The sequence below is a fragment of the Taudactylus pleione genome, unplaced genomic scaffold (genome assembly GCF_031769625.1).
Source record: "Taudactylus pleione unplaced genomic scaffold, aTauple2 ptg000412l, whole genome shotgun sequence".
Lineage (NCBI taxonomy): Eukaryota > Metazoa > Chordata > Amphibia > Anura > Myobatrachidae > Taudactylus > Taudactylus pleione.
The window spans coordinates 161,586-174,005 of NW_028284814.1; the positions used below are offsets into that span (position 1 = coordinate 161,586).

At 44.6% G+C, this 12,420-nt stretch overlaps 1 protein-coding gene across 5 annotated transcripts in view; it reads right to left on the minus strand.

The window, feature by feature from the left end:
* The window catches only part of NTNG2 (netrin G2), a 140,468-nt gene that overhangs the window by 47,352 nt on the left and 80,696 nt on the right, over positions 1–12,420 (minus strand). For all 5 annotated transcript variants that reach the window (XM_088447045.1, XM_088447046.1, XM_088447044.1 and 2 more), the window contains one exon: positions 9,129–9,227. In XM_088447045.1, the coding sequence (XP_088303171.1) occupies positions 9,129–9,227 (99 nt within the window). The remainder of the gene's footprint in view (positions 1–9,128; positions 9,228–12,420) is intronic.

Below are 12,420 nucleotides of genomic sequence, written 5' to 3' on the forward strand. Positions count from 1 at the left end.
GAAATCCTTGCAGGAACAGTCTACTTATGTCATGCTAAACTATCTTGGTTTGGGTTTTTAAAAATGAGCCACAACGTATATTTGTCTTAATAAATTTAATTGGAAAATATAACAAAAATAAAAAAACTAATGCCGAAGGAGGCCAGACAGCCGGTCGAGAGCCACCAGAATGCCGATGACATGTTGGCGCATCTGCCCCACAACATCCGCCACCTCTTGCCGACGCCTCTGTTCCTCTGTGGGTGAAAAAAGTGTGTGGGTTAATACAACAATAGGGAATCCACATAAAAAAAAAAAAACACAACCAAATCACTCCTAAACCCAAAACCCCCCAAAAAAAGGGGGGGCTGGCAAAAATACAAGGCCTAGGTACAAATTCCCACAGGTATGATATGTGTATGTTTAAATCACCAGGAAGAGGTAAAGGCAAACCTTCACAATCACCAAAAGTCAAGCCACAAAAACACGAAGAAAGGCACGACACATGATTACATACAAACAGTTTGTGCTTTAAAAAAAAACAAAAAAAAAACATACCGGGAGACAAAACGGGAGCTCCGGGCAAACCTCCATGATCCTCCTCGGAGGATCCGTCATTACCCAAAGAATGGGGCGGAGTTATGATGGACTCCGGGGAGGGGGTAATTGGAAGAGGGGTGGGTGGAGGAGAGGGGGAAGTGGGACGGAGGGGAAGGAGGCCCGACATTTCCGGGAGAGGGTCTGGGAAGGATGGGGAGGAGTGGGGAATAGGGGAAAGATTTGGGGTGGAGTGTTGGCTGGGGGTTGGGGATAGTGGCCGGGAACGCCGTCTGGACGGACGGTGACGGCGGAGTCTTGGCTGTCCCCCTAAAATATGTCAAAGAAATTGCGTTTAGTTTATGGACAAATCCGGGCAACCAAACTAAAAAAAAAAAAAAAAAAAAGCCAAATAGCAGTAGAATTAATAAATCAGAAATAGAGGGGAAACATGCACACGCAGATATGAGTACAAATAATAAATAGAACAGACAGGAAAACATGCACACGCAGATATGAGTACAAATAATAAATAGAACAGACAGGAAAACATGCACACGCAGATATGAGTACAAATAATAAATAGAACAGACAGGAAAACATGCACACGCAGTTTGCCACACAAACACAAACATTAAAACCACAATACATAACACTTACTTGCCAGGATCTGCATGCGAAAGCATGCCAGCAAGCGGGGCGTTCGCCGTTGCAGGTCGGACCACCTGCGCTCCAGCTGCCTGATGTTGCGGCGTGAGCCGAAGGACCGCAGGCGGGACCGTGCCTCCGCATACGCGGAGCGCTTCTGCCGGTTGGTCATGGGTTGAGGCTGGCTGGTGATCCGGCGATCCATGACCTCCGTAAGCACCAGCAGCTCGCGCCTGGTGAATGCGGAGGCTCTCATGATGGCAATGGTGTTTTTCTTAAAAATCATTTTTGATAAAGTGTGTAAAAATTTTCTGATTGGCTAATGTATTTTGGAAATTAACAGGAGCAATTTTATTGGTTAGTGTATGAGTCATGTGTTCGACAGGGCCAGAAATCTCTGGAGAGTTAGGATAGGCTTGATGCAGTGACATGCGTAAGCAAATTTAAATAAAGAAATGAACCCAGGGAAATATGCGGGGATCCACAGCAATTGTACAATTGTTTAATTGTGGTTCACATGTTTTTTGAACAATAAAAGCGAATGTTTCATCCGTACGTATTCTGCGGGTAAACACAAACACGGACAAGAGTAAAGTTTCTTGCATTGTGTTGAAAAAAACAAACAATTAAGCTAATTGATACATTGATTGGCATGATACGATTGATGGAGGTAGGCAGAATAAAGGAGCAGGTAATCGACATCTGACAAGGCCACTTCCTGTTTATACTTGTGCGTGCGTTCCTTTCAAGGCATTTCGGGGATGTACGCTCGCTATTTCGTACGCTCGTTAGTTAGAGGAGGGGTCGTCAGAGTTTTGGGAGGAATTTTAGATGCGAACGAAAATACGAGCGAGCCATTGAATTTAAATATTTTTGTACGTACGCCTAACGTACGTGCGCCCGCTTGCGAGTGGGTCTGAATGAGGGCCCTAGTTCTGATCTCTAAACAATGCAGTGAACTTCCTGGTCACAAAACATACCCAAGGTATCCATCAGTGTTCAAGGCACGCCCCCCACACCCCCCATACTCAGAGTCATGCCTCTATTAGCTCTCTTTCTGTGCAGCTGCCTGTGGTGTGGCTCCGCCCCCAGTTCTGCAAGCAGTGTCTGACTATACCGAAGAGAGGCTGAGCTGTTGCTGCCTCATCTTTTGGCTCCCTGTAGTACCAGGGAGCTCCACAGAGCTGGTGAGTGTTAACTATTAAAATTATTACAATAAACAAAGATGTTTATAAGTTATAAATATCATCTTTGTATTATTCTAATAATTTTTATATCAAATCTCAGGAATATGACAGGGGAGGCTCTGCCTGCCCTGCCCCCTCTGACTGCACATTCCTGATATAGCCTGATAATGGGCCTGATTCAGAGATGAGCACTAATGCCGCTGCATCTGCGAAGTTGTACGCAGCAGCTGTGCGAAAATATGAGAATATCGCAGCCACCGTGATTTGTATTGAGACGCTCATCGGTGGCATTTCAAGAACGCTGCTTGCATACACGGATGCACATGGGTTGTTCATCGAACTTCTGTATGGGGATAGCAGTCGCAGCCTGAGGCACTACCCCAAAACGATCACGACACGCCTGCGTTTCACTCGGCACCTCCCCGTTACGTCCCCCAAATGCTCCCTGACGGTCATTCACTCTGCTAGGAAAATTGTCACTGTGAGCGACGTCAGTACGCAATCACTACGTATGCGCAGTGTAAATAAGATGTATGCGCAGACCACCGATAATCGCTAAACTGCGTAAAACAACGGCATTGCGTCCATCTCTGGATCAGCTGCAATGCCCTCTGTATTAACAACAGGGAATGTTATATGGTTTGTAGTGTCTTATTGCTCAGCCGACCGCCCGTACACTTGCTGCAGAGGCCGAGGAGCATGGGGGAGCGATGCGACCCCATGCCAGCGGGCCCCACGGCTAGCGGGACCCCAGCCAGATGGCAGTTCAGTGTGTATGAACGACCATCATCTGCAGTTATGTCTTTCAGGTGTGTACCCAGCTTAAGACACATGAAGATGCCTACATTATGACAATGGCAACAATTTGTATGTTGACACTATAATCCTGTTGACATCTGGTGTCGACATTGTGAATGGAGACGCTGTGAGTGCATACCATTACATGAATCCTATCAGAAATTCAACACAATTATTTGGATGCGTCTTACAAATGAGTTGTGTTTTACCTACAGACAGCTTTTAAGTGCAAGTACTCCCAAAGCAATAGCAGCATTTAGCGGGCACCTAGGGGATCATCTGACACTAGTTGGTGGGCAACAGGAGCAACAGTAAGAGTTTGGGCACAAACAGGGGAGTATCTATAATGAGACAGTTTCGATGGGACAAAATTGAGAAATAATTTAAATTGATACATTTTCTCGCTGCAAAAATATTCTAGCGCTGTGGGGCTCACCCTGTTGGGGCATGTATGGTACAGAGAGCTACTGTACATTGGGCCTGATTCAGAGCCGTTCGCTATTTGCGGTCGTTCGTTCAAAAACAAGGGGTGGCTATTCAAATGATCAGTTCGCAAATTGCAGTCTGTTCACACCTCTAAGTCTGAATGAGCGAGCAAAACATACGCTCGTTTATTTGTTAAAAACGCCCCCTGGCCGCACGCACCATACGTCATGTCCGCTATTTATTAGATTAATCGAGTACATCGACCAGCGTATGAACTGCTCGCTATTCTTGTGGTTGGTTTTTGCTACCACAATCTTGCGAGCAGTTCTGGCTATAAAATAACCCAGTGACGTGGTCAATGACGCTGCTGTATTAATTATGCACACCCATAAAACGCCCGTTTTGACCTTTAAGCACGCCTGCGTTCGGATCTCCACTCCCCATTTTCAAGCACCTTCCGCTGTTACCACCCACATACGCCTCATTCTGTCACTCAAAATAGCAGGCATTCGCTATATTGCGAGCACATGAATTTCGGCCGCACTGACTGGTTCGCGCATGCGTATAACGATCCGTACGCATGCGCAGATGTGCGAACATCGCTCGGAACGAGCGTACTGCCGCTAGCGAGTGGCTCTGAATGAGGGCCATTGTCAGGCTTTAAGGCAATGTCTGCACTATATAAACTCAACATATTTTTGTAAAATGCTTTTCAAAAAAGATTACAAGGAGTTAAGGGGTCTGTCTACTAAGCCTTAAATGGAGATAAAGTTAACTGAGATAAAGTCCCAGCCAATTAGCTCCTAACTGTCATTTTTCAAACATAGCCTCTGACATGGCAGTTAGGAGCTGATTGGCAGGGAATTTATCTCCGTTCACTTTTTCTCCATCCAAGACTTTGTAAATAGACCCCTAATTCGGGTACACACTATATAATTATTAGGCCGATTAGCCAATATTTGTAGTATCGGACCGGAAATTGTATAGTGCGTATGTAGCAGGGACGTGCGATCAGGGTAGGCAAGGGAGGCAGAGCCTCCCCTGTCCTACTCCCTCCCCCATCATACTCCCTGTCATGCTACAGAGTTTTGATATAAAACTGTGTTTTTATACATCTGTGCCTCCCCAGCCATGACCTCACCGCACGTCACTGGTATGCAGGAGCATTCGCCGATAAGCGGCTTCAAACTCACCTGCAACGGTCAGGCCGGGAGGTCAGGATGTGTTGCGCTGCACGGGCTATCTCGTTCCAGACCATCCCGATCCCATTGAAGACATCACGCACTGTGCTAAAAACTGCTCATTGTGTACAGGTGCACACAGATCTGATAATCGCTCCGTCAGGTCACAGCATGTTTTTGGATCTGCAGTATTTATCTGCACATGTGTAATCAGCAGGACTATATAGCTGCAATCTACAGCGTGATTCTTTTTTTTTCTCTTTCTTTTTTTTTTTAAATGCTATTACACCTAAAATACAAATCTTTTCTGTGATATTCACAGATAAATCTGCAGGTTCCCATAACACAAATGGAGTTTAGGTGATTGAAATCAAAGTTAGGGGCAGATTAGGACTATTTCCACCTGAAATGAGAGTTTTCACAGGTAATACGATGTTGTTGTGGTCTATAAATATAGAGGTTACCCCTGGTTTATATACCTCTCACCAGAGGAGAATTGTCCTTGTCTCTACATGGAGAACCTTGTTTTTCTGGTTCCAATAACATCTCAGGACAGAGGCCCTGATTCAGAGCCGGACGCTCTGACCAGAGCGCTCGCTCTGAATCAGGGCCGTCCTATTTAAATTTGGAGCGGCCTTTTGGACGCTCGCATAGTTGTGGGTTACCACCAACATCTTATGCGAGCGTCCATGATGATGGTCGCGATAGTCAAGACCATTGTGACCATCGTGCTTGCGACGAGACCCTGCGGTAGGGTCTCGGTGACCGCAAGCCCTAGAGTGATTTTGGCTCTATCAGAGCCAAAATCACTCCCACTGACATCACTAGTGATGTCAGTGGGGCCGGCCCCAGACGGTAGGTGTTCCCATGGGAACGCCTCCATCTCACAGCCATGCCCCCAGCACGCCCACCAAAGGGGGCGTGCTGTCAATCACCATCGACAGCACGCCCCCTTTGGTGCGAGACCCGGAGCGACAGCTTGGCTGTCACTATCCGGGTCTCGCGCATGCGCACGACGGAGCTCCCTCTGCCGTGCGCATTCGCATTTGGGTACCATCGACCCGCTTGCGAGCGTCCTGCGCTCGCGAGCGGGTCTGAATGAGACCCAGAGTTTCCAGAAATACTGTACTTTAAAAATTTATTATTTTTGGATTCAAAATATTTTAGTTTCAGCTTGAATATACTTAAACGGACTAGAAATGTTACTTTCTGGGTGGGTAGGGAAGTTTTTATAACATATATTACATCTGCTGTATATTTTTATATATAAGTTTATTTTCCACATATTTTTGAAACATTTACATATAAACTCTCAAACAACCCAATCAACGGGGCCCCATAGCACAATGTGGGTGCCCATTGATGTCCCCTTCCTCTCTGTAGGCCCCAATATGCCTTGCTGAGCATGCCCTGGGGGAAGGTACCTGCATGTGGCAACCCCTTATCAGAAACTTGCCCCAACGTCCACTGCGCCCCCTGTCACCACCATAGTTCTCTGCTCCCAAATTAGACACCCATTTTTTTGGCTTGCAAGGATTTTAGTATCCGCAGTATAATGTATTTGTCATTAAAGTTCTCTATCTCCCAATAATTATTTTTATGTTTATGTAGAACACCTGATGAAACTGAATTAATATTGGAATAGGTTCCTATAACTACAGTATATCTGCTACTTGGGACCTGAAAGGAAGCATGGGGGGGATTTTATTGTGCAGGAACATTACAGTGCTTGGGTGCAGTAAGTTTCTGTGATTGATTTGCCTGGTCAAGTAAAACGATTGCAATTGAAAGATTTATTTCAGTAATCCTGCAATGGCAGTTGTACGCTCTGGAGAACCACATCTACAAAATCACCAGTGGTGACATTCCCCGCCGTCTACTTAGTTTTACCTTAACTGTCAGGGTTCAAGTGCAAACAGCGAATAATCCGGCATCATTTGACTGATCTAGTGCAAGTTATACTGTGAAAGTAACTACCGCACATTGTCCCAGCACATAACCCTCAATGCTTATACAGTGTGAAGAGCCTGATTGCATTTCGCAGGCGTTACACAGTGACGTTTCCCTGGCATAGAGAGAAAAGTTTTGCATTTGTGACTGAACCTTGTGTCGGCATCTCAGCTCCTGATGAATTGCTTTGTAATTTACAGAGCAGGAGCCGACCACATGTAGGCATCGCCTGGCAGATGTATAGACCTGTAATGCACGGGGAAGTCTTTTAAACAATTACTCAGTTCCCACAGAGAGTTTTATATTCAAACCTAGTCCAGTATTTTCACTGCTCCTGTTTTAAACTCTCTTATTATTCTCATATATTAGCCCAGTACCATTATTGCTACATAGCAATGATAAATATTTGTTTGTTTTTATTGAAATAAGAAAATATTTTGATAACTCTTTGACCCCTATTGATCAAATGTCTTGCAAATAACCGGTGTTAGCCAGTTTATTAGTGTATGTAGAAAAAAGATTACATATTAGCCAATGGTTTCCAAACAGGGCACTTGCAGGAGTGTCACAGGTTGGTGGTCTAGTAATCATTAAATGATTTATGGTCTATGTGATAGGCAAAACCAGAGCTGGTGGATGCCAATGATAAAATATGTGGACAAACAGAAGCATAACCGCATAACTGAACCTATAGATGACAGGTAGGCACAATACACTTAATATAATGATGTTTGCTGATTATCTCAATTAGATACTTTTGGCCTAGGAGTGCCCTGAAAAAATGCTGAAGCTCTAGGTCACCGTGATTCGAGGACGTTTGGGAACCAACGTTATGTCATATGTTACACATAATGTTGTGCTTGTTTATCCAATCTAATAGAAAGCCCACGTGTCAGTTCCATAGGCGATGCTGGGTCCGGAAAACCGTCTTACACATACGCAGAATGATGGGGATTGGCCAGGCACTGTGGTACATACACCCCGCTTTTGGTGAGTATCACTGACTAATGCTCAGCGCCTCAGCCATATTTAACTTCAGATAAGTATTTTTTTTTTATTATCGCTGCATAAAAAAGTTAACAAAAAGTTTTAACATTCCCCCCGTGATGGGGGAATGTTAAAATATAAAACCCCTATAGCCCAAGGCGGGTTTAGTTTTATATATATATAGTAATTAACTATTACTGCTTTACTTCAAGAATTTGCAGCCCTCGTGGGACAGCCGACCCCAATGCACAGAATGTGGAAGAGCCAGAGGGATACTTTCACCTGGTAGGTTGTGTGACATCAGTAGCTTCCTCTTGGTCTGACCATGTGGCCTATTGGATAGTGGGGGGGGAGCAAGGTTCACTATTACACTATTAACAGAATAAGGGGTCAATGCAATTGCACACGACGTACTCGCGGGTGCAAGTCATTGCGCAATTGGCTGCTCTTACGTCAGCCCAAATTCGCATAAAAGTGCTCGCATATGGCCATAAGCAAAATTATGCGAATTCAGGCTTGGAGCGACTCGCGAAGGGTGCGAGATGTGGTGCCGTTGCGGCGTTTAAATAAACCCTTCGCAATTATTTGGATTGAGCCCTAACAGCGGACCGCTTGTTGGAGATTGGAGTAACGAGATAACTGAGACGGGCTACACACACACCCGACCCAGCGGCCGAAGACCCATCACGCCGACTAAGAGAACATTTTAGTAAGCTATACACAATCAGCCGCTCAATATGTCTGGCCTGTCATCATAACTGGACGGGCATTGACAGGGCTGACCTGATATGTCTATAAATGATGTACCGGGTGTACATGGCTGCGATGCCTTACAGATATATCATTCGCCGTTGAATGTTATATCTACGAGTGTTTACCCAGCTTAAAGATCGGTCTAGGGTTGTTTTGCGGTTGGTGCCCTTAAGCCACAGTGATGTAATTGGTTCAATTAACTGTGAAGTTGCACTCCAATGAATATTGGCTCAGCCCTAAAAATGGCGGCATCTACTGTTTATGTGACCGGTGCCCTGAAGGTGGTGTCCTTATTCAGCCATATGAAATAATGTGAGCTGGGCAGTTTATTAGAAACAATTAAGGATATATATGAAGAAAACTGCTCCACATGGAACAGCTGCCAATAGCAGCCAATCAGAAGATCTGCTTCATTTCCTAAACTGTACTACAAAAAAAGATCAAATCTGATTGGTTGCCAGTCTTCATTAATGTCACCCAGTAAGTTAGATTCCGTATAACACCATCAAAGCTATTCAAGTAGTTTAACCTCAACAGTCTTCCTGCATCTTGACTAAATGACCAACATACTGAGATATAGCAGAGGGTTGGAAGGTGGAATCATTTGCTAAGCCAGAGGAGGCAGACAGGCTCTAAGTAGGGTGGGGAGGGTAACTACACCTGCTTCATGTTATTCACAAACCTGGCGTAGTGATGTAAACAAGGGTTGCATAAGAAGTGTTTACATCAGTTGTATGAGCTTGTCGGGCTGTGGTGACCTCAGGTCTTGCTGTGTCTGATACTAGTGAGACATAAAGACAGAATGTATATTTGCCATGCAGTAAGTATTATCTTGGCCCCTGAAGAGTGCATTATGATCTTACAGTTTCAGAACCTTTAATTCTCCGTCTACAAATTTGCCCTGGTTCAATTATTCTGTTGCGTTTAGTCATCGACATCCAATATTAAATACCTATACAGATCGCCACGTACATTATTGCTTGGTGTCAAAGATGCTTCAAAAACATTGCTGATATAGTACCAATTTCTGTTTTAATAAAGTATTAAAATGCAACTGTGGAGTAAATAGATGTTTGGGTAATGATAAAAATCATGTTAAACATTTTCCTAAACAAATTGTGTAAATGTGTTCCCTTACAGACCTGTAGTTATATTAATCGGTCACAAGATGGCGCTGCAGAGTCAATATTGAACACAGCTACAGCAGCTCTTGTCATTTGTATTTACAACATAATAATTAAAAACAATATAAAACTATTGTAGCTAAAAGTTGCTGGTCACAGTGAATTATAATTTTGGATTCAATAGCATATTAAAATAGCTACATATGATGCGAGCTATTTGCTTTTAGAAATGTTTGTGAAACTATAGATTGTAAGCTCCTATGAGCAAGGCCCTCTCCCCTTCCTCTTCTCTACATAACTATGCTAACTGCACATTGTTATTATGTTTCTATGTGAATTTATATACTCTCTGTGTTAGTCTGTACTTATGTATCATGTCCGTTTTATCCCGTAAGGCGCTACAGACCCCTTGTTGCGCCTTAGAAATAAACTATAATATTATTAATAATTTAGGGGCCTATGTATTAAGCTGATTTGTACACAAAATTGTGCAAAAACGGCATAATTTTATGTATTGTTGCTATGTACTAATAGCACAATGCAGGAGATTTCACAGAAATCTCCGGCAAATTGCTAATTAGCGATGCACATCGTAGTCCCCATTATTGTCAATGGGGACTACAATCTGACCCCTATGTACTAAATTCCAAAAAGCTAAGCTTTTCAGAGTTTAGCCCCGGTAGTTTACACCATCTGTAAGCCTGTGGGGGCTACAGGTGCAGGAGAGAGATCTTTCGAGCTCTCTCTCGCAGCCTCCGGCCGGCTCCGGAAACTGACGCTGTGAGCATTCGCAGTGTCAGCTTCCCCCGGAGAAGTCATTTACTTCTGTAAAAGACTTCTCCTAAGTGCCAGGGATATAACTCATGGGGACAGCGCTTACCGCAACCTGTCCCTGCAAGCTTCTCTTGGTACATAGCCAGGATATTTTCATTAAAAATGTAAATATTCCCAGTGAGATGGATACATAATAATCGCGGCAGTACAGCAATTATTAGTACATAGACCCCTTAGTTTCCCTCCTTGCTCCTGTCTCCAAGTCTTCTTATTCCAATAGCACAATATGCAATGGAGAAGGTGGAGACAGGTTTAGAGGCAGTAATATTGTTGGGAGGAGAAATTGCTGATTACAAAAGTCATTTTCTCTTCTAAACACCAAATCATCTACACAAACTAGGTAAAGGTAAAGTTTTACAATTGTTTGATGGAACTTTGGGTCTGATTCAGAGCCGCTCGTAAGCGGCCGCTCGTTCGTTCCAAGCGATGTTTGCCCAACTGTGCATGCATACGGATTTTAATACGCATGCGCGAACCAGTCAGTGCGGCCGAAAATCGTTTGTTCGCTAAATAGCGAATGCCTGCTATTTTGAGTGACATGAGTGGGTGGTAACAGAGGAAGGTGCTTGAAAACGGGGAGTGGAGATCCGAACGCAGGCGTGCTTAACGGTCAAAACGGGCGTTTTATGGGTGAGCAGAATTAATACAGCAGCGTCATTGACCACGTCACTGGGTTTTTTTATAGCCAGAACTGCTCGCAAGATTGTGGTAGGAAAAACCAACCACAAGAATAGCGAGCAGTTCATACGCTGGTCGATGTACTCGATTAATCTAATAAATAGCGGACATGACGTAGGATGCGAGCGGCCAGGGGGCGTAGTTATCCAAAAAACGACCGCAAGTTTTGTTCGCTAGTTCAGACATGGAGGCGTCAACAGACCGCAAAGAGCGAACGGTTCATTTGAATAGCCACCCCCTTTTCCTGAACGACCGTCCGCAAATAGCGTCCGGCTCTGAATCAGGCCCTTTGTACATAATGGAGGATAATAAATCTAGCACAACCCGGACAAAAAACAGCAAGATTCTTTCACTAACCAAAACATATTTCTTATCAAGATAGGTGTACGTTAAAATCCCTGATACCTTATATAAAAGATCTGCTAATAACATTCACGAAAATAAATATATATATATATAATTTTCTGGAGCTTATCGGTGCAGAAGTTGTTTGAGATAAAGGGCCTCATTCAAAGGCGGTCGGAGGATGCAAGCGGTAACACAGAAACTGGGTGGCCACTTGCATCCTGACCGGCCGACTCTGTTTCGGTCGTTAGGCTGTGGGTTAACACCCACAGCTCTAACGACTGCTAGGGTAATGGTTGCGATGGTCATTTGACCATCGCGACCATCGGGGCTTACGACGAGACCCTAGGGTATGGTCTCACTTGTCGTAAGCCCCGGAGAGCTTCTGGCTCTGTCAGAGCCGGAAGCTCTCCACTGACATCACTAGTGATGTCAGTGGGGCCTCCCCCAAACGGCAGGCATTCCCATGGGAACGCCTCCGTTTGGGCTGCCACCCCCCGGCCCGCCTTCCAAACGGGGCGAGCTGTCAATCAACATCGACAGCTCGCCCCCTTTGGAAAGAGACCCGCTACAACCAGCGCTGACGGTCGTAGCGGGTCTCACGCATGTGCACGAAGGAGCTGGCTCCCTCGTGCGCATGTGCACTAGACAAACATCGAGGCGGCCGTGCGGTCGTAGACCGTACGGCCGCCTCTGAATACAGCCCAAAGTTCTGATCGTGGATACAAAAAACAAAACAAAAACAGTCAATCATAGAGAATAGAAACCTACAAATGTAAATGTAAATGTAACATTAGCACCTCTATGTATATATCTGTGAATGTTATTGGTAGTTTCTTTTCTGTAAGGAAACGTGAATATTTAGATAAGTGAAGCACCGCGCCCACTGATAGGATTTTCCGCATTTCTCACACATTTCCCTGACATTCCTGCCCAAATGCCGGTTATATTGTTTGTTGAATTAGTGGGGATTAGAGCTAAGCTGAGGGTCAC